At 37.2% G+C, this 23,401-nt stretch overlaps 1 protein-coding gene across 3 annotated transcripts in view; it reads left to right on the forward strand.

The window, feature by feature from the left end:
- The window catches only part of LOC135197888 (AP-1 complex subunit sigma-2-like), a 155,653-nt gene that overhangs the window by 111,378 nt on the left and 20,874 nt on the right, over positions 1 to 23,401 (forward strand). The window contains exons 5-6 of one of the 3 annotated variants that reach the window (XR_010310676.1): positions 1,528 to 1,617; positions 7,613 to 9,477. The exons of 1 other annotated variant lie outside the window; for it this stretch is intronic. Coding sequence is in view for 1 of the 2 variants with exons in the window: in XM_064225097.1 (XP_064081167.1) it covers positions 7,613 to 7,657 (45 nt within the window). In the remaining variant the exon portion in view is untranslated. Of the gene's footprint in view, positions 1 to 1,527; positions 1,618 to 7,612; positions 9,478 to 23,401 lie in introns of those variants that run through there. One more of the 3 variants, XM_064225097.1, reaches the window with a different exon arrangement.

A 23,401-nucleotide genomic window follows, 5' to 3' on the forward strand; every position in this document is an offset into this window, starting at 1 on the left:
TCGGCGGATTCAGTGCTGGGGAAGGGAGCTGAAACACATCCTTTTTAATCTTTTTCCCTGTTAGTTTTTGGTATTGAGTTTTTTGGTTGTATGAAGGAGGTTGCAGGAGGCAGCTCCTTCTTTCGTATACTAATATTTGTAATTGGTTAGGTGATCGGTTGTGCTTGAGGCTCCTTGCATTTGGTAGTTATAGGCTCTGTCATGTAAGCGGGTTGATCCCCATTGACCAGACCCTGTTTGGATTCTGCCAAGTAAGTGGACTCAGTTCCCATTGGTAAGACCCAAAGAGTTCTTCAGCTATAGGTCACGCCCTCGTGTAACTCTTTAGGCACGCAGACCTAATAGACCAGTAGATAGTGAAGTCTTCTGCTAAATATCGGTAAGAACCAAGGGTATATTTTTATTCCTTTAACATGTGTTGTCCCCACTTTCTAGGTGAGTGTATGTCTCTTTCCCTCCACCAAGGGTGTCAATCAGCTAAGTATATATCTGGCAGGGAAGTTCATGTACAAAAATGATATTGTTAGTATACAATAAAGTTTTGTACATACTTACCTGGCAGATATATACGATTGATGGCCCTCCCAGCCTCTCCTCAGGAGACAGGTGGAAGAAAAAATCTGACAAGAAAGGGGGATTGGTTCTTACACCCGCCACCCAGCGGCGGGTAAGGTAGATCACCTGACCTACCTGTAGCGTGTGCCGCGAGTTTTGAATTTTCTGTCGTGACGTCAGAGACGTAAGCTAAGTATATATCTGCCAGGTAAGTATGTACAAAACTTTATTGTATACTAACAATATCATGTTAAGTTTACAAAGTTATATTTGTTTTTTTCTAATAATTTATTTTATTTTGTAGAATTAGAATTACAGCTCACACAGTATCATAACAGATAAAAACTAAAATCAGTAACAAATTCTGAGTAGTACATATGATATACTAGTATATATACGTATTGTAAAATATTTACAAGATGGGGAGATTCAGTAACTTTTCATCAAGTATATGTACATGTTTTTTCTAATATTTCTTTGCACTTTTCTTTGCAAAATTACAGTTATAGCTGTCATACTATTATAAAGGATAACTAAAAACAACAGCAATACCTGGGTGTATTTATGAACTAATAAAGGAAAAGACATCTTGTGATAGAGAGGGGCAGTACATTCCCCCCCTCCCCCCCCCCCCCCCCCCCCCCCCCAACTCTCAAGGCAGAATTATCCCCCTCTGTCGCTCAAAACCTGTTATAGATCATCTTATGAGAATACAGAGCATAAAGGGCTAAAACAAGATTGTACAAACTATTACACATAAGACTGCCTAACACTTCAATTGTTTGAATTAAACTGTTGACTTTCATGATTAATTAGTGTTCCATAATGAAGTAATGTAGAAGTTGAAGTGATATTGCTTACTGAGGCATTTTGGTATCATAGGAAGCATTGGTTAACTAAATGTCATGTTGTTGTACCAGTTTAATGCTAGATTTATACAGTGTATAAAGAAGGATGATATTTTTTCACCAGATGTGTATTGCATAGTTAATTTGTGTTGTTTCTACATAAACTGATATAAAGAGGCACACCAAAGCATTTACTGGGAATCATATATTGTGGGTAAGTTGACATACTCTGTTGCATTATATATTTTGTCATGTAAGTTAGTTTTTCTGTTTTTCTGTTTTTCATATTAACATAGTTGTTAATCATTTATAATAGAAGGAAACAGACTTATATGGCCTAGTAATACACTAACATAATTGTTAATCATTCTTAACAGAAGGAAACAGACTTATATATGGTCTAGTAATACACACAAAGGTGACACTAGTCAAGATATTGATATTCAGTCCAATCTATAGTTTAGTATTTTGATAGGTTAATAAACTTACGCTGTTTGTCTTAAAATTCAAAATTCAAATAGTACTTTGATGGTATGATCGGTTCATTGCCTAAACTCATTCTTATGCATTGTATTTATTATATAACTGAATACAGCTGGACTGTGGTAATGTGATTTCACAAATATTAGGTACACTAACAGGCTAATAGTTTTATTGAAAATGAGATTTCACAAGCATCAGGTATATCAGTAGACCAATAATTTTTATTTCTACCTTTATAAGGATATTTTTGTAGAAATGCTTACATACATATTGCGTAACCTCATACATACTATGTATGCTGCTTCAGTTGACCTGTAAACAACAGCAAATTGTCATGGAAGAAACTTTTGCATTTCCATTATGAAACTGGCCAAGTGTCATTACTTTACATTGCATAACCATTTTTTTGACTAGTGATTTTCATCATCCATACTATTCTATTCACTAAAAAGTAATGCCACTTATTTTTAGTATTTTTATACTAATACTGTATACACAGCTCATCCAAAGATGATTATAGTGTGTACGTATTCGTGACTTCCTTCCTCTCATCCTTATCAAATTTATTTTCTGTTATAACTATTCTTTAGTGACTTTTAGCCATCAAAAATTACTTTTATTTGCTTGAAATCACTGTCTGGAGTGTTTTATTGCTTTGCACTAAAGAAACAGTATGTATAGAGCATCACACTTGTCTAGTATGAATGGGTTATTTCCTCTTGTGCACCTCCCTTGACATTAATTTATGTTTATCAGAGATAATATGTGATGTATTCCTGACTTCATAACTTTTTGGAATGCGTTTTGGTATCTGAATTTTTTCTTTATCTAGATTGTTTTAGTCATAAAATCATTTTTTAAGCCATAGTTTGTCCAAAAATTTTGCATAGTGAATCAGGAGAAAGCATTTTGAACAATGTTGTATATATTTGGAGGGGCAGAAAGTCCCTTAGATAAAAGAAACAGTCTCAGATTGTTAGATAGTACATCCAGCATGATCAGAACATTCCCAACGCAAAACTTTAGCTGTTGATGTCTTTCTATTATAAACTCTTTTCAGGCAGATATAAGTCAATTTAATGTTAAATTTTTATCTTTGTCTTAGCTGATTTATTTTATCCTTGTATCTTCTGTATAGTAAATTTACTTTGTGTGCCCCATATTATTGCTGGCTTTTGTGATATGAGAATTCATACCAGTTCTGGTTAGATTTTATTGGACTGTGTAATGATTGATGAGTGCAGTAAGGTAATGAAGGGTTAGCTTTTCAGCTGTTGATTTTTGTACTTGCCTTAACCAGTCTTCAACCAGTCTTCATCCATTGAAATTATTACCAAAGGTACTCATCCAGTTTAGACTGAAGAAAACTGAGCAGACACTGGAGTTGATACAGAATTAGCTTTGCCACCAGATAGGAACTACTGTATAAATCTCGCTGGCGAAGTCACTAAGTAGCTTCCTAAGAAAATTGTGTAACATACACTAGTCAGGATAGAGATATTCATATCTTTCTTTTCATTTAGTTCACCATTAATTTTTATATAATTCTCCTGTAGCTAGTTTATGCATTTCTTATTTGACTGATAAAACTGTTTTTCTGTGCACTGCCTTTGAATCTCTTGTCTTGCTTTAATTCCTATTAGCAATGTTACATTACTTTGGAAACAAGTTTATTTGCAAAAATAGTATGTACAGTAAAGTTTATTTGCAAAAATAGTACATACAGTACTTTAGGATGGAGGAATGAATGTAGACTTTAAGTATCGTACTACCCGTCCAAGCATGTTTTTCCGTGGTCACATTAGTTTTTTTTTTTTTTGTATTGTTGATTCATTATCCAGCCAAGTATGTACTTAGTAGGATACTTAAATCAGGATGTAGCCTGTCATATATGGTCATCAGGCATCAGTGACTATAAAGAGAAGCTAGGAATGCATGAGCCATGCTGGAAAACCTCCAGTTGTGCATCTAAATTTGCTGTCTTACACGTATGAAAGTTCTGCAGTAGACTAGGTCTCAATTTTATCCTGTAGTCAGAAACTCAGGATGTATCACTCCGTAGTTTCACTTTCAGTAAATGGTCCTTTACAAAAAATCTGTTATCAAATGTGTACAGTATTTGGTCAAATGAAGTGTGATGGGTTATTTTTATAGATTTCAATTAATGAAGATATGTGGCAGTAACCCTTAAACAGTTCTTAGTGGTTTTAATCATGCAGGTTTTATTATAATTCAATGAAAAGACTTGTAAGTAGTGAAAGCTTATGCATGAGACCTGGACTACTTTGTTTTTTAAATTTTAAATCTGCAGTTTTGTTTATAACATGATGCTCCACCAGCAGTTTAAATAAGGGATTTTGACGTAGGAAAAATCTATTTCTGGGCGAGGAAGCCGTGTCGCCCAGTGAAATGTGTCTCCTTTAGCACTATTTCTAGTAAAATATTGCTATAATACCAGAGAACTGCTAAATTGGACATGTCAGAAGCCTCTGACTCGCTCACTTATATAATAGGTGTCGGTATAAACCTGGGGCGAGTGTTATAATAATATTTTACTAGAAATAGTGCTAAAGGAGACACATTTCACGGAGCAACACGGCTGAGCCCAGAAAGATATTTAGATTACTTTGTAGGTAAGCCTTTTCTATCCTTAGCAAGACAGGTGTGCAGGAAAGGTGTAGGTTATTTTTATGATGAAGGTATAGGTTATTTTTATGATGATAAGGATGGCAACGACAGTAAATTGTGGTGATGTCCTCTGAAATGTATGTCTTATGCTGTTTTAATCTTTTTATGTTTTAGAAGTGTGTCGTTCAGCTATTAACTGTAGTTTGTAAGTGAACTAACATTGTACTATATCCATCCTCATTGCTTTAGTTTTGGTTGTTTGTTTTATAGCAGAACATAAAGTTTCCTAAATTTAATTGTTCAGGTATAGTATGCTTTTTGATATTGTGCTTGAAATAGAGCTTCCAGTTCCAACTATTGATGGATTAATGGACTGATATGTATATATTCTAATAGGATTTGCTAGAGCTTTGGAAGTGATACATAAATTACTTTTGAAAAAGTATATACTACATACTTCACAAGAAAATTTATATTTTTTATGTGCAGGTGAAACCCTACAGTATAAATACATACTTTCTTTTTACACTTATTGGAATTGGTCATGAGTAAATAAGCATTCCACTAAAATATAAGTGGTGGTGTAACCTTGCTCATATGCTTCAGCAAGTCAGAAATGATAAAGCCTGGTTGGTATTATCTACTCTCAGTTTCATGTAGTTTTTCATATTTCTCTTCAGCTGTGCTACTGTATTCTCAGTGACCAGCTTCTGCCACGTATACGTATGAGTCGCCAGATACCACAGATTGCTTGCTTTACAATCTTTGATTGTTTTTAACCAGTTTCCAGCTGGCTCAAGAAGATTATTTTATTAAGACCTCAGGTTTGTTAGCGATGAAAAATACAAATTGATTTAAAAATTTGTCATTTTTATCATAAACTCTGTTCTGTTCATAGGATTTTTTTTTTTAATAAAGAATGAAATGGTTCTAGCAGTACAATGTATGTCATAACTTGAATGAAGTAAGAAGAGAGTTTCAGAGTGAAGTTAAGTGTTCAGAGTTTGGATGTTGAAAATGACATACAAAGTTTAATTAAAGAATGGTTTACAATTATTTGCAAAAGAGGAAGCTTGAAAATTTTAAGAGAGTCATTGGAGCATTTGTTTTGATAGGTATGTAAGGAGAAAAAACAAAAGAATTTGATAGTGGGACAGTAAAATGAGTTAAATTACTTAGAGTATTGTGTGAGTTGTAGAGAGTAGGGAAAAAGGTAAGGAAAGAAAGTGTGGGAGAGAAGTATATGAAAATTGGTTAAATGTTCATGAAACTTCGTAGCACAGTTGTTAAAATATGCAGGATGTTGAATACATCTAGAAAGTTAAGCAGGTACAGTAACTATAGATCTTGGGATAACCGAGTAAATTGATGGATTGTTTCGGAGGACTGGTCGTGATGGGCCACTTTTCTCAAAGAGTTGTGAATCTGTATATAAGATGCACTGTGTCCATACTGTTATTTTTGTCAGTGTTAGCAACATTAGTCTTTGGATAGTAGACTCCACACTTCATCAGCTGCCATCCAGCAAGAAGCCAGCCTTTTTCTTTGTAATTCTGTACATAATGAAGGATCTTACACCAAGGTTTGGAGTGCTATGTAATGCTCTTAGGATCAGGACTTGCCCTCTTGACTCCCTCTTACACTGTACTTTACCATTATTTCTATGGTAAAGCCACTGTAGTTAACCAGAAACTATACTGCAAGTAACCAGAAAGAAAAGGAGCACTGCTAAATGGCTGTGTTGATATTGAGCTACCATTGATTGCTGTAGTTACTTAACTGGATGTAAAGAAACAAGGTAAAAAATTCCAGCTCCTTGCCCTACTAATGAACCAGATGGGTTATTTTGACAAGGACTGAAAAATGTGACTTCATCTAACCTTGGTGCTATCAAGGTTGAGAACTTCAGACATACTAGCTGAGTTAGTTACACATTTTGGACCAATTTTAAGATCAAAAGGATTATTATTCATATGTGAACAAACCTTTGGTCTTAACAATAGGATAATTTCCAGCGCCTAGCTGGGTCCAGTTAAAAAGCAGATGAAAGCAAGGAATCTTGTGATATCTGGCAACGCATGTGTAGCTCGGGCAAGGATTGGTCAAAGACGCTGCCACTACGTCAGTCTTTTCTTTGACCACCTGAGAGAGAGTCGTGTTTAGGATTAATTGAAGAAATTTAAACGAGAAATGAGCCACTTTACATCATGCCAAGAAAGGATACAAGAATTTGACTTGAGTGTCCACTTATAGGGGTCCTCATCTTTCCCGAGAAGCTGAAAAATAAAACTGCATAATCATTTTTTTTTTTTATGAAACATTAAATAATTGACTTGAATATCATGTTTTTGTGTGAGCAATAGAAATAGAATCTATAGGGCACACCATTCAGCAGTGTATGGGTATTTCCACACCAAGGACAATAACAGTGAGATGAATCACTTCCCACACTAAGGACAGCGTCAATGTGAAGAATCACTTAATAGCTCTTTATTAATGAAAACTTATACTCTCTCACCTTACCTTCAGATGCTTTTCCCCCTAGACCTGAAGTGGAGTTGATTCTAACTGGAAGCCCTAATAATATTGCAAAAATGCTAAGTGCAATTTTTATTTTGCTGTGAGACTGTGGTGTGATACACATCATCTTGCACCTTTCTTTTTTCTCTCTCCTTTGCATGAATACAGTGGCCAGGCTACATCTCCATTATCACATAGTGGAATGTCTACTTTATTGCCTGATTCCAATTAGTGTTGACAATAAAGACTTTTAAAACTATGTTTTATAATCAATGTTTATGAAGACATTTTTGCTTTTAGAAGAAAATGACTTCTCTCTTGTGTTCTTGTTTGCATCGAGAAAGCTAGCCGTAGCTATTGGTAGTTGTACTTATAAGCAGACAAGTAACATCTATGCTTTTATAATTTAATAGTGAATAAAGTTCTATAGTAGTATTTAAGGTATTGGAAAGGTGGTATGTTTAGTGCTTTAGCCAACTCTTATCTTTTGTTGGCAGCCAGTGAATGCTTTATTACATGCAACTGATATTACAGCTAGAATTGTATTAATGCTCGTTTCCCCTTCCTCCCTTTTCTAGGACGAAATCGTGGAAATGGCACTTAGGGACATGGGACTTATTTGAGGGCAGTAGTACAGTACAAGTTCAGTACAGTAGCTCTGTAACAGTCACAATGCTTTTATTGCACAAATTTTCCAAATCATCTTAGGTAATAGTATACGTATATACATGGGTAAGTTATGAAAATGTAGTTCATTTTGTCAATTAGGTCTGGTTACAGAGCATGTTGGATTTTATATTAGCATTTTTTGCTTCTTTTGTATGGTACTGTGACACTAGAAGATTTCAGGGGCAAAGTTGATTGGTATTTCAACTTCATATCAGTCATTTCCTTTGGCAAGGGGTAAGATAAGGGATTTAGAGTGCGTTTTCATTCTTATATACAGTATGTGAAATTCCTAGGTTTTGGATGATAACATAATACTTTACTATCTTATTTGATATTGATGATTAATCAGGTACTATTATGTTATTTCTGAAGAAATGTATGATATTAGCTCAGTATTGATACAGTAGAGTTTTAGTTAGACTTTTAGTTTATAAATTGCTGATGCACCAAAGCCATGACTGATATAATTGGTTAACATTTTTTGTTTTACACTAAGATGTATTTGGCATACTAACACAACACATCTTGTCTGTTTAATCTTTTGTGTGATAACTTGAATAACTTGAAAATTAACTTAATTTTCACTCCGTGCCTGTTTGTCCAAGTAAGAGCGAAACATGTTAGGTCAACTTATGTCAAGCGTGAGTGCCTTACTGAGCATGATGAACATTCCTGAATATCAACATGATTTTTTAAGCTGTTTTTTTTATCCTATTTTCTATAAAGCAGTTAAATAATTTTGGCACAGGACCACTTTATATCTTACATTTTGTTGTGCCATACCTTCTTTAACCTAAGTTTAGCATAGGATAAGTTTTGAACAACAGTAAAAGAAATAAAAATTAATAATGTCACACTTTACAGTTAAATTTTTAACAGTGGAAAATATGATTTTGAGCAAAATGATTTTTGTGATTCCTTAATAAGAAGTAGTATTACATTTGTGTTATTTCAAATTAATTCAAGAACTAAGCTAACAAAGTTCCGCCCATAATTCATAACCCTCGGATGTATGCTAAGAGTTGTTACTTATGTACCCTACGAAAAAGTTCATACAATTTCTTTCCTGTTCATAGAGAATACAGGCAGTCCCCGGTATCGACGGGTTCTGTTCTCGGAAGGGTGCTGATAAGAAAAAACTGCCATTAACCGAAACGCGGTGGTTTATGGCACTTGTGGTGCCGATATCCGATTAATGGCACCTCTGTTAGGTATGTTATTGGCACCATAACTTTATTAACAGCACCATATGGTGCCGATAACCTAAGCGCAGCATGTTATGGTGCCATAAATCGCCGAATTTATGGCGCTCAACAAGCCCCATAAAACCGGATCGCCATCAACCAAGACAGCCGTTAACCAGGGACTGCCTGTAGCTGTAACCATTGTAGGGCTCAAGAAAATATTTTTAAACTCATTACATAACTCAATACTATGCCATGGTTAAATTTAACAATATGTATAGTTTCATGACTACTATTGAGATTTGTATTTTTTTATTTTAATACAGAGATAATTATCTTTAGATATAAAGCACTAAAGTGTTTATATTTTTTTGTACATACTGTACTGTATCTTGTTTTACTGATCTCAATGATTGCAGTACAAAGGTAGAAATAGTATGTACTGTATAACCAGATTACTGAGAAGGAAATTTTTTTATTCCTATATTCGCTAAAGTAGTAATAAAATTAAACATCAACATTCCAAAAAGTTTGTGGCACATCATGATTCATTTGATAAAGCTTTGAATAAATATCATTGTTACATTTTAGTTTGTTTTTATTATCCTAATTGGCTGCAAGTACACCAGTTGACAAATGTTCTGAGTAATTGCCAGCAAGCAAATATAAATGTTTATTACCTAATTTTTTATTGTTAAATTACTGTTCATATACCCACATGCTTTTAAACATTGCATGCATTGTCTTGATACTTAAACCTCAAGTTTTAAATAGTGTTTTTGTATGTCAGATTGCTTTAAGAGTTTGATAAAGAATTAGCAAGTGCTTTTTAAGGTAAACTGTAATGCTGTAGATTTGGCTATGGTTTTGTATATAGCAGTGAGTTGTAGTGTAGTGCATGCAGTAGTTTAGTGAAAATTGTTGTGAATTAGTTCATACAGTATTGTATAAAAAACTTGTACTACACAAAGTTTCTGTACATATCTCATCTTTATCATTACAGAGGACAAAGTAGTAAAAATCTTTTCACAGTATGTACTGGGCACAGTAGATGTTTTTTGTAATAGTTTAATTTATTGGAATCTTGAATGAATTGAAAGTATAGTGAAAATGTTAAGTTATTTAACAATAGATTAACATGTTCTTATTGGTTTACTATTCAAATGGTATATCTTCAGTGTGACTGTAGATACACTGTATATAGGTTATGATGCAGTGAATCTTGAAGTGGATGGGGGATATTTACTGGAAAAAAGGAAATTGTTGTTGAATGTGCTAAGGAAGACTGCAGGGAAAAAATGGGAAGGGTAGACTTAAGGAGACCAGACTGAGAAAAATGAGATAGTATGACGAAAGGGAATGACCTTAGGGAAATTGCTTTGCATACTAACACCAGGGTTGATTTGTTGGTTCCCAAATTGTATGTAGCATTCACATCTGGTTTAACACTTTTTGGGTATTATAATATATGCAATGTGAGTCAAGCTTAATCTTTGAAGTGCACTTCAAGCGTGTATCAAAGCTCACGTCTAACAACTTTACTGTTTGGCAGGTAGACCTGACAGTTTTTCTAATGTTTAGTTAAAAGTTCATAATATTTCAATGTATGATATTATATATATTATATGATATATACATATTATATATAATATATTATATTATATATATATTATAGTATATATATATATATATACTATGCTTAAAAAATCACAGTAGATGCACGTGACTTCATAAATAAGTGAATCCCACAGGAAAATGATAGTCAGAAATCCAAGCGCTTTTGTCTTTACTAAGACATTGTCAAGGAGCTCCTTGACAATGTCTTAGTAAAGACGAAAGCGCTTGGATTTCTGACTATCATTTTCCTGTGGGATTTGCTTATATATATATATGATATATATATATGATATATATATATATATATATAGATATATATATATATATATATATGTATATATATGTGTGTGTTTTATTATATATATATATATATAATATATATATATACTATATATAATAGATATGTAGATATATATATCTATATATATATATATATATAGATATATATATATATGTATATATATGGAATAGTGGATTTATATATATATATATATATATATATATATATATATATTTATATATATATATATTATATATATATATATATATGAAATATAGTATATATATATATATATATATGATATATATAGTATATATATACATGATATATATATATATAACATATATATATAGTATATGTGTGATATGTATTATATATATGTATATATAGGGTATATGTGTGTGTGGATATATATTATATATATTATATATAGATATATATATTATATATATATATATATATATACTATATATACTTATATATATACTATATATCTAGTAGCTATTTATATATATACTATAGTATATATATATATATATATTTAGTATATAGAGTATATATCATACATATATACATATATAATATATTATATATATATATATATATATATATATATATACATATATATATATATATATAATATATATATATATATATATATATATATATATTATATATATATATATATATAATACAATATATATATATGTTTTTTCTGTAGAAATTTGAATGCCTACTATAGTGGCCCAGGTATGTAATTTTGTGATGACATTGTTGAAATATGTTAGCTATGTCTTAAGATTTAGATCTGTGAAAGAAATTTTGTTAGAATCCTCAATGTCTTCTGTTTATCTAGTCAATAGTTTTTACTAAGGAGTTACAGTATGCTAAGTGAGATCTATATTTCATTAATAACAGATCCTTTGGGCCACCCCTGTAATAGTTAGGAAAGTTAAGTCAGTGGTCTGCTTAAAATTTATCAGTAATGTCTACATGGTAGATATTTATGGCGATAATTCATCTAGACTGTATACATCCCTGGCATATCACAGAAATTAATTAATCAACAGTATTTAGACATTTATGGAAAAGGTAATGCCTAAGTTGTTTCAGTATATGATAAACTCGTTAATAGTAGTAGCTATGTTTTTCTCTTGTAGCAGTTACCTGAGTGAAGTGTATGATAAACACAATGAATAAGGCTAATTCCTTTGGATTATGTGGGAAATTTTATATGTGCTGGGTTTTGATGATTTTAGAAATCCCCTTTCTGTCATGTAATAAAACGACTAGTTTTTATGAATTTATTTTAAGTTATGATGTAATATTTCTTAACTTTGTGTTCTCAGAATGGGGATTTTGTTTATAGTATTGTCAAATAAATATGTAGGTTCTTTTACACAAATGTTAACTCACAATCTGCTTGTACTGCATTTCAGTGGCTAAAATTACTGATGAATTGAAGCATGTTCATTCTGATGTGCTACCATATAGCCTAATAAAAACAAGTATACTAATTTTCTTACCTAACTAGTACGTAATTTTGTTTCCCAGCAAAACTGTAAGCAAAGAGTTCAGTAGCTAAAATTAACATAAAATTTAACACAACAAAACTTAACAATTTTTGTGACTTAAGGTGAGTTATGGAATCCATTTAAAACTGAAGGTCCAGTGACGGATCTAGGAATCTTTCATTGGGGCCCACTAGGATTAACATATAAATATGTAATGTGTACACACATACGGTACGTATATATCAATATAGTACGTACTATATGTATACACGCATATACACAGAGTAGTAGTTGTTACTGTTTTTGTTTTTGAAATAATCATTAACAAAGCAAATTTTTGCCACTTATAATGATTTACTGAAAGAAAACAATGTTCTATTATTCATATCCATGGGGGCACATGACCAGGTGCCCCCATTAAATTAATAAAGATGTTAAGATTTATCATTTAGGCAGGCATTAAAGGAAATGAAATTTGGATGACATTTTGATCACAACTTCAGCTCTCCTCCTCTGAATATATGTAAAGTACCGTTCTGTATTCATTTGTATTATTTATCTGAAAATTATACATACAGACACCCCAGTTATCGGTAGGATTGGTTATCTGCGTTTCGCTTTTATGGCGTTTGTTGAATATATTCATAAGTGGGGTTTACATGCCATTGTTTGCTTATCGGTGGCTTAAGCGCCATGAGACACAAACCTAATGAATATGCATCTTTTCCTTGGCGTTAAGTTTATTTCTCCATATTTACCTCAATTTAGAACAATTTTTTCTTTTAGTTAGCATAAATGAATCTAGAAACTATTTATATGGGACAAGGTTATTTTTTGTTATACAGTGTTTTCAAGTCGAAATATGACAAATACATTTTGTTGTGAACTAGATTTAGTTATTTGTTTTATTAATAGTAAATGGCATTGGGGGCATGTTTTTTTGTGTAAAACAATTAACATTTTACTATTTTTGCCTGTTTCATCATAATTCAAGCTTTACTTATGTATCTTTTATCAGTGTGAAAACTACGGTAAAATGTGTTCTTTCATGCCCAGTATTTTTGATTAAAATAATTTTTCTCTTGATATCATTTACGGTTGAGTTTAATCCAAGGTGCCGATGGACGATAATGTATAATCATTAGCAGTTTGAACATTGTTTCCTCAGCTTCAGATATAACTTACAGCTTAAAGTTAGTAGTATATTTCCTTGTCGATCTTTTCTCCATAGCGAATATGTAAAGGTATACCGTAAAAATACATCAGTCCTGTTCTACTTAATGTCATTTGTAACTTAATTACAGTAGTATGTAGTTTTTGTACTATCGTACAATGGTTGAAATCCAAGCAAAACTGCTATTGTTATTAGATTCATTTTTACCTTGAGCAAAATAATTGTTTGTTCGTTTGTTTATGGCTGCATGTGTTGAAGCAACTATTATAACGTTACTAATGACATTTTTATCTTTCTCTTTTACTTTTTTAACTTGTCTAACTAGAAGATGGGATAAATAAAGAGACGGAGTAAAAGAGGAAGACGATATCAGTGGAGATGAAATATAACATTGTTAAGCATTCTTAGAGAAGTGACTTTTTTCTCTCTCTCTCTCTCTGTAGGTCAAGGTTTACCTGTAAGCTTATCAAATCTGGCACTAAAAATTTGTAGAACTATTGTGCAGACCATAGTAAAGGATTAGGCAGATGGGATTTCACATATTTACTAAAGAGTTATTAAATATTAGGATAAAGTATCTGGCTGTGACACAGTCCAAGGAATTGTTAACCAGTCTAGGGCACCGTAAGGATGGTTGCAGCACCAAGAGAATTTCAGTTATTGCTGATTTTCAGTTATTGTGAAGCCACCAAGAACAGAACCTTCACCAATAACTACAGCCTGCCAGTACTACAAACCTCATAAAAACAAGGACAAATATGTTAAGGAAGTCAGTGATAACCAAGTAAAGCCACTATTCTTATTAATATCACAGGTTTCCTACATGACTGCTAAAAAACTTGCAATTAATAAATATTAATTGATAGTTCTTATATTACTAAGAAATAAATAGCTGTAATACTAGTACATACGTAATGCATCGGACAGCATTGCAAGATTTTGAATTCCTTGGAAGCTCCCTAACATTCCTTCTAAAATTGAAATGATGTACTCACAATAAATCTGCTTGTTGTTGTTGGAAATTATTTTTGGTTTATATGATTCCTCACAATCTTGCCCAAGTATACATGAGCTGCAAATGCAACTTTTCTTGCCTCATAAATTTGGAACTGCACTTCTGTTGATGCTTGAGTCTAGTTCTTGGGAAGAGGTGAAAGCTTTGGCTGAGTTGACTTTATCTAAAAGTTTTAAACCATGCATTGAATTGTTTGCAACAAATAATTTTTGTTTTTATATGGAAATTTTTGTAACTTATTGGGCATGTAATTTCCTTACAAACCCCTTTTCTGGGCTCAGCCGTGTCGCTCCGTGAAATGTGTCCTCTTTAGCACTATTTCTAGTAAAATATTGCTATGATACCAGAGAACTGCTAAATTGGACATGTCAGAAGTCTCTGACTCGCTCACCTAAATAAAAGGTGTCGGTATAGAACTGGGGCGAGTGTTAAACACTACCACAGCAACCCCTCCAATTAGCCTTTTCCTCATCAAAAGACCCTGAAAACGGGGAGCCGACCTATAGGTCACACCCAGCTACCCTGTTGAAGGGGACTGCGGCGTCATTCTTATCGATAGCCTCCCAGCGTTGCACGCTTTTTTATAGCTATCTGTTCTTTTTATTGGTTTCGTTATTCTTTTTCGTTATGGATCGTCAATCTGCCTCTTCACCCAAGTTTAAGTACTGTTCGCCCTTTTTTCTGTATTTAGGGAGTGATTTTGCCTTTCGTTTTGCCTTTATTTAGGATTTTGTTAGGCGTCTCCTCCCGTAGCGAGCGGTAGCGAGCCGCCATTACGTCGTTCCCTTGTTTTGTACCAATTTCGAGCGGGCTTCTTTCAGTACCTATATATTTATATTTATATACTCGTAACTTATGATATTTCAGTATATATTTTTTCAGTATATATTATTTTTTATGTCTTGGGTGGCAGTTGCTTTGTCGATCTTGTTTGATCTACGTTTATTATTTTCATGATTTCCTGTTTTTCAAGGGGGTCGGCGTTCGTGCACGTTTTCTTTGTTTCGTGCTTCGTTGTTTATCTACCGTTCCCCCCTCCCCCCTTTTATTTTAGTTTGGTATTTTCCATTCAAGAATTCCCCTTTTTCTTTTCGTCAGCTTACCGTTTGTTTTCGTTTTGTCGGTAAGCAAGTAATTTTTTCCTTGTTGCGCCCACTCTCATCGAGTGGCCTCCATTGCGTTTTATATTTTTCGCCCCTTATTTTCGTTACCCCTGTTAAAGCATGTTTTTCCCTTAGCTTTAAGTAATTGATTTTATTTTGTCTATGTATATTTGGGTGTTCGGTCGGCAGCTAGCCTTCATAGGCTTTGCCTGCGTTTTCCTCGTGATCCTTTATTCGCGGGGAATCGCTGGTCACGTGATCGTCCCCCCTTCAGCCCTCCCTCCCTCCCCCTCACGTGGGACTCCCCGTAGTTGGGTGCCGCTCTCGTTGTTTGTCGCTGACGGCCGGTCCCACCAGCGGAGGGGGAGGTGTAGTGGGTCTCCCAGGACCTTGGGCTGGGGAGTGTCGCTTCTTAGCCGACCGCCTCCGGAGTTGTTAGTCGCACTGCGTTTCAGCCTCGGCTTCCGTGGATTGTTGCGCTCTGCTTCTTTCACTCCCGGAGCTTACATCCACCCGCCTAAAACATTCCCTCTCCGCATAAGGCGGGTTTAGATTCCGGCCTCTCCCGGAGTCATTGAGGGTTATGTTTACGGAAGTTACTCTTCCGTAGGCGGAGATAGTATATTTGTTATTTTAGTTTTTATTATTATCATTATTTTTTATCTTTATTTTTATTTTTATGTTTATTTTCTTGCCACGGAACTTGCGAGTTCATGTGGCCGTCCCGGGTTACTTCGTGTACCCACCTCTCCGGGTCATACAGCTCCGGGTATACAACTCCGGGTGGTTTTTTTCCTTACACAGTCCCCGGGACGTTAACATATGAATATATATACCCTTTCTTTTCTTTATAGCCCGGAATGCTCCGGCACACAAAAAAAAAAAAACAAAAGAAAAGAAATATATTCCATTATCCTATTAAGTGTGTGCAATTGTTCTTATATATTATTGCACTTACAGGCCTCTCAGTGTCTGGTTGCCGGCTGTAGTGCTGCTCTGCAAGATCCGTGCGGCCATGACGTTTGTCGGGCCACGCCCCCTGTGCAGTGCTGCTTCCTGATTCCGTGGTCTGGCATCATGAAACTGTTTTGCCTGCTACGGCTTGGTACATCAGGCTACCTCTCGGTAAGTTGCCGCACTGCTGATTCTATGTTTATTGTAAAAAAAAAAAAAAAAAAAAAAAAATATTGAAATGAGATAAAATAAATGATCAATTAAAATTTCTTTAAATTAAATTACATTGTTTATCAATAATTATAGAATATGTTCAAGGAATTTACTTGGTATTGACACATTCCTTGCATTACAGGCTGAGCAGTCTATTAAGGATGCTGCACTCTCCGCCCTCAAGATCTGGGTTGGAGGGTTTGGACGGAACGTAGGGAAGGCTAAGCCGTATATTCTGTCCCGAGATATGGCGACTTTGCTCTTCCCAGCCGGAAAATCTGCCGGATACGTCGATCCAAAAGTAGCGGCACCAATTATCAAATCAATACAAGACTCAGTTATTGAACAGCAAGAGGCGGAATTGCTGGACCTTGGACTAGAGGAAGTCTCACTTGAAGTGGTTGAGGATTTGCCCGTTACACTAGGCACGGGTACAGGTAACAGTGTTAATGAGGCTAGCTTAGTTAGTCACCGGGATCTTTCCTTGAGTGACTCTGATTCTTCCTCTCCTTCTACTTCCAATTCCTTCATGGGTTTCACAGGAGGTTTGCCCCCTCCCAGGTTGCACTCCTTCTCTGTGATTCCTAAACTTAAAGAAAAAACCTGCGGGTAAAACCTTGCTTAAAGGCAGATCAGAGACAATGCCAAGGCCTGGGCAGTCACCAGAGGTTCATACACATATTAAAACTAAAATAAAGTCACTTTCCAAACCTTCAATCCCAAGGTCTCAAGGAGGGAATTCTTCCTATTGCCCTACCAGTCCCATTCCATTAACTTCTAGGGACCGGATACCTCATAAGGTACCGCAAGAGGGACAGGATGATTCTCCTTCCGTTGACCAAGACCAGTTCAACACAAATATTCTAAATCAGGTCAGTAGCCTTGGTAGCTTACTCAGCTCAGTTGCAGCAAGGTTTGAAGAAGTGTTTAGCAGGTTAGGTGCTCAGGACTCCCTGATTGCAGGTCTCAGACAGGAGTCGGCAGTTTCGGCCCCTTCTAGTAGCTTGATGCAAGCTCAGAGCATGCCTGACGGGTCCACGCTCCCTCCTTTCCACCCCGGTAATCCCTGGAGGGTGGCTAACTTCGCTCCGTTTGTCAATGGGATGTTGACTATAGAAGGTTGCGGCACACGTAGGCTCGAGGATTTAGAGTTTTTCCCCGAAGGTTTACAGCCTCCATTTAATAGGCTATGTTAGGCTTACGGAGGCAGCTCTGGTTAGAGAGGATAAGGTCCCCAAGGAGACTGTTATCCTTTCTAGAGATCAGGCTCAGCAAACATGGATACGGAGCCTAGAAGAGTGGGACTGCTCAAATACTAGAATAACAGCTTTTAAAAGTCCTTTCACCATGTTTACAACTGATGTCGGGAAACCCCTACCTTTTACATCAAAGGTAGCAGAACTAACACTCCAGGCAGTGACTCGAGAAGAGCCCATGCCCCAGCTTAGGGAGACAGATCCCACATCTTTACTACTCCCAGGTAGGGAGGATTTGTGGGAGGATTTGCCAGCTACGTTCTCGGTAGGCAAGCTGAAGCCAGATTGTGCAATCACCTTGTTTAGTGAACGCCTTCCTAGGCTGTCAGACGCATTGATCCAAGCCGAATTTGACGCTAAGACACGTCTCGCAAGGTCTCTTAACTCCCTAGTGATGACAGAGACGGCGGCTCTGGAGTACGCTCAGGAGCTGCTGTTTAAGGTCATTGCGAAGTCGTTACTTTTAAGCATGCAATGTGACTTGTACGACTTTGCGATTGCTAGGAGAAATTGCAGGAAGCATGTTCTGTCTGAGGCTACGATCAGGCACGAACCCAACAAGCTTCTAGCTTCCTCAATCTGGGGTGCAGATCTCTTCCCAGCTTCAGCAGTAACCGAGGTTCAGAGCGAGGCATCACGTCTTAACCAAAGCATCAGGTTGCGTTGGGGAATCCCTTTCAAAAGGAAATCAGAGTCTTCTTCCTCCCAAGTTTTAGGGCTAGGAAGAGGCAAAGGAAGTTCCTACCTTTCCAAGTCCCGCAACAGCATCCTGTGCTACAAGCTGTTCCAATTCAACAGGTATCCCAGCCTTCGACTTCTAAGGCTCAGCCTCAGCAACAGCATCAATATGTCTTCCTTTCGCCGCCGTCTAACCAACAGGCCTCCTTACAGTATTCAGTGTCGCCCGCTTTTAACCCGTCTATGAGAGTCGGGCATTTTCACCCTTTACCAGAGTTGCTAGGGGTGGCAGGGCTAGAGGATCCTTTCGCCAGCGTGGAGGAGCCAGAGCCCAAGGGCGAACTAGAGGTGCAAGGTCAGGCAGAGGATCCCGGCCTTCATCATCTCAATGAAGTTTCTCAGGTAGGAGGCAGGCCTGTACCTCTTTCGTCATCGTTGGGGGTTCAGCAGTTGGGCAAAAGCATAGTATCCAGAGGCCTAGGCTGGAGTTGGATCAAAGGTCCTCCTCCACCCATCACCTTCTATCAGGAACCAACGCAGGAATTGATGGATTACTCCAAGGACCTTCTCCAGAAGGGAGCAATCTCCAGGACGAAGAACTTGAAAATTTCAGGGGTCGTCTATTCAGCGTCCCAAAGAAAGGGACTGACAAAAGAAGGGTGATCTTAGACTCGTCCCGTCTAAACTTGTACATTCGTTGCGACAAGTTCAAATGCTGACCATCTCTCAGGTGCGGACCTTACTTCCCCGTGGGGCCGTCACCACCTCTATAGATCTTACAGACGCCTACTATCATGTCCTGATAGCTCGGCACTTCCGACCATTCCTCGGCTTCAAACTAGGGAAAGAAGCCTACTCCTTCAAAAGTAATGCCCTTCGGGCTAAATATAGCACCAAGGGTTTTCACGAAACTGGCGGAGGCAGTGGTGCAGGAGCTAAGATCCCAGGGTATATTGGTGGTGGCGTACCTAGACGATTGGCTAATCTGGGAGATGGACAAAGGCAAATGTATGAAAGCCACGGACAAGGTCATGTCTTTCCTGGAATATTTAGGGTTCAAGATCAACAGGACCAAGTCCCGGTTGACTCCGGAGTCCAAGTTCCAGTGGCTAGGGATTCATTGGGACTTGGATTCTCACACTCTTTCCATTCCAGCAGGAAAGAGAAAGGAGATTGCCAAGGCAACAAGACAATTCTTAAAGTGCAAAGAGACTTCGAGAAGGAATCAGGAGAGGATCCTAGGCTCGCTCCAGTTTGCCTCAGTCACGGACGTTCTGTTGAAAGCCAAGCTCAAGGACATAAATCGAGTTTGGCGTTCGAGGCAAATGCCAAGTGTCGGGACAGTTCGCCCGGATACCTCTGATTCTCAGAAAACGCCTGCGCCCATGGACAAAGGCCGCCAACCTAGCCAAGAAGTTACCGTTGCAGTTTCCTCCCCCGTCCCTAGTGGTGCATACGGACGCATCGCTGACAGGTTGGGGAGGTTATTCACAGCACGAGAAGGTTCAGGGAACTTGGTCACCTCACTTCCAAACACTTCACATCAACATTCTGGAAGCTATGGCAGTGTTTCTGACTTTAAAAAAGCTCCGTCCTCCAAAGAAGACTCATATCAGGTTGGTCCTCGACAGTGCAGTAGTAGTACACTGTATAAACAGAGTGGTTCAAAGTCAAGTCATGTGAACCACGTGATGATAGCAATCTTTTCTCTAGCAGCCAAGAACACCTGGCATCTGTCGGCTACTCACCTGGCAGGAGTCCACAATGTAGTGGCAGACGCCCTGTCTCGGTCGGTCCCTCTGGAATCAGAATGGTCACTGGACCAAGAATCCTTCGAGAGGGTTTGCCAAAGAGTACCAGGTCTAGAAGTAGATCTGTTTGCCACAGAGGCAAACCACAAGCTGCCTTGTTATGTAGCCCCCAATCTGGACCCTCTGGCATACGCTACGGACGCCCTGAGCATAGATTGGAACCAGTGGACGAAGATCTATTTATTCCTCCAGTGAACCTTCTCCTGAAGGTGCTGCACAAGTTGAGATCCTTCGAAGGTCAGGTGGCTCTCATAGCCCCTCACTGGCCCAAGAGCAACTGGTTTCCCCTTCTCCTGGAACTAGGTCTTCGCCCTCACCCTCTCCCGGACTTGAGACTATCGCAACAAGTTCAAACGAGGACTGTGTTCGATTCCTCAGGTCTTCACAAAACCCTAACTTTATGGATTTCATGAAGTTTGCAGGTAAGAGAGTAGGCGACATTGATCCACAGAACATGTTGTTCTTGGAGTCAGACAAGAGAGAGTCTACGCTTCGCCAGTATGACTCAGCAGTTAAGAAATTGTCTTCGTTCCTCAGAGAATCAAATATCAAAGTAATGACATTGAACGTGGCCATAACCTTCTTCAGGTCTTTGTTTGAACAAGGCTTGGCAGCTGCAACAATAACAACCACTAAGTCAGCTCTGAAAAAGATTTTTCTTCTCGGGTTTGGTATCAATCTAACCGAGTCTTATTTCACCTCTATCCCAAGGGCATGTGCATGTCTACGGCCCGTTCACAGACCGTCGTCAGTGTCATGGTTTCTTAATGATGTTCTTAGGTTAGCCTCGGAAACAGACAACTTCAAATGTGATTACCAAACCATTTTGCGTAAAACTCTGTTCTTATTGAGTCTAGCTTCAGGTGCCAGAATATCAGAGCTGTCATCTTTATCTAGAGATGAAGCGCATATTGAGTTCCTTTCCTCGGGGGACGTGTTGCTTTCGCCAAATAAGCAATTTCTAGCTAAGAATGAAGATCCCTTGATGAGGTGGTCTCCATGGAAGATTGTCCCGCTTCCGCAGGATCCATCGTTATGTCCTGTTAAAACTCTTAAGGACTATTTATCTAGGACGTCTACCTATTCCGAAGGCCCCCTTTTCATTAGAAAAGATGGTGGTACACTATCTCTAAAAGGCATTAGGCAGCAGATTTTATATTTTATAAAGAAAGCCAGCCCAGGGTCATTCCCCAAGGTGCATGACATTCGGGCAATAGCAACTTCTGTTAACTTCTTCAAATATATGGACTTTGATGATCTGAAGAAGTATACTGGTTGGAAGTCACCCTTGGTTTTCAAAAAGCACTACCTTAAGTCTTTAGAGGATCTTAAATATCATGCAATAGCTGCAGGAAGGCCAGTGTCTCCTACTGCTACATCATTATAGTACCGTCCTTGTGTCATATGAATCTTTTCAATTATGCCAGCCTCATTAACATTTTACCTACCTCAGCAAATGCCTTAGCTATTAGAATAAGTGTATAATCGTGTATAGTTTTACGTGTATCCAAATTATCTGTAATTATTTTATTATGTATGTGACTTGTTGCAAATGTTGCCACATGTTTTTGGCTATATAGTATATTTTGTAAATAAATTGTATTTTTCCAATTCTAAACTATTTTATTATTTCCTTTGATTTCATTAATATGATTTTCCTTTCAGGATAGTATAGCTTGGTGTTTCTCTGGTACAATTTCACGGAGCGACACGGCTGAGCCCAGAAAAGGGATTTTGACGTAGGAAAAATCTATTTCTGGGCGAGGAAGCCGTGTCGCCCAGTGAAATCCCCCCCTTTTTTCCTTTTTTCCCCCCCTTGCTGTGCACCAAGCTTCTTTGCTATCGATAAGTATGTCGCCGCAATCCCCTTCAACAGGGTAGCTGGGTGTGACCTATAGGTCGGCTCCCCGTTTTCAGGGTCTTTTGATGAGGAAAAGGCTAATTGGAGGGGTTGCTGTGGTAGTGTTTAACACTCGCCCCAGTTCTATACCGACACCTTTTATTTAGGTGAGCGAGTCAGAGACTTCTGACATGTCCAATTTAGCAGTTCTCTGGTATCATAGCAATATTTTACTAGAAATAGTGCTAAAGAGGACACATTTCACTGGGCGACACGGCTTCCTCGCCCAGAAATAGATTTTTCCTATTTCTGGGCGAGGATTTTGTTCGTCACATAATGTCCCAGACAAAAATTCTCCCAAGAAAGAACAACTACTTGTGAAAAGTTAGTTTGCAAATGTGAAACTAGAGCCCTTAGTTTTATCTGCCACCCCTGCTTGTTCTTCACTTTATTCCATTTGATAGTGAGAATTTGTATATTTTGATAATCTTCTAGCACCTGCTGGAAACCGGTTAAAAAGCAATCACATTGTAAAGCAAGGAATCTGTGGCATATGGCAACTCCATCGTATATGAGGTAGAAGCTGGTTACCGACCAGGCTTGGGACCACGTGATGCGTCAGTATTTCTTCCAACCCAGGATATGAGGGGCGGATAGAGGTGGGCAGTTCATGTTAAGACGTCAGGTTTGTTAGCTACGAAAAATACAAATTGATTAAAAATTTGTCATTTGTTTATATGCAGAAAGAACCTTTGGTCTTAACAATAAGATAAACTTATACTTGGGGAAAGGTACAAGTACCCTGAACCAGATGGGAGTTCAGCCCACCTGACCACACATCCTAGAAAATAGAGTTCTAAAGTAGGGGGTCTGGGCCCGTGAGAGAATAGATAAGCCAGTATCTAAAAACTCGGCGTGTTGTGATTAAACACAATGAGACATGTCCAGATTCATTACATTCGTGTTAGTTCACGGGTTTGTTACCACTCCTCCCTCCCCTTGTTAGAGAGAGGAGTAAGTGCTACTGAGAAGCAGATTTGTCTATTGTATAGGAACAAA

This window comes from Macrobrachium nipponense, chromosome 21 (assembly GCF_015104395.2).
Source record: "Macrobrachium nipponense isolate FS-2020 chromosome 21, ASM1510439v2, whole genome shotgun sequence".
Lineage (NCBI taxonomy): Eukaryota > Metazoa > Arthropoda > Malacostraca > Decapoda > Palaemonidae > Macrobrachium > Macrobrachium nipponense.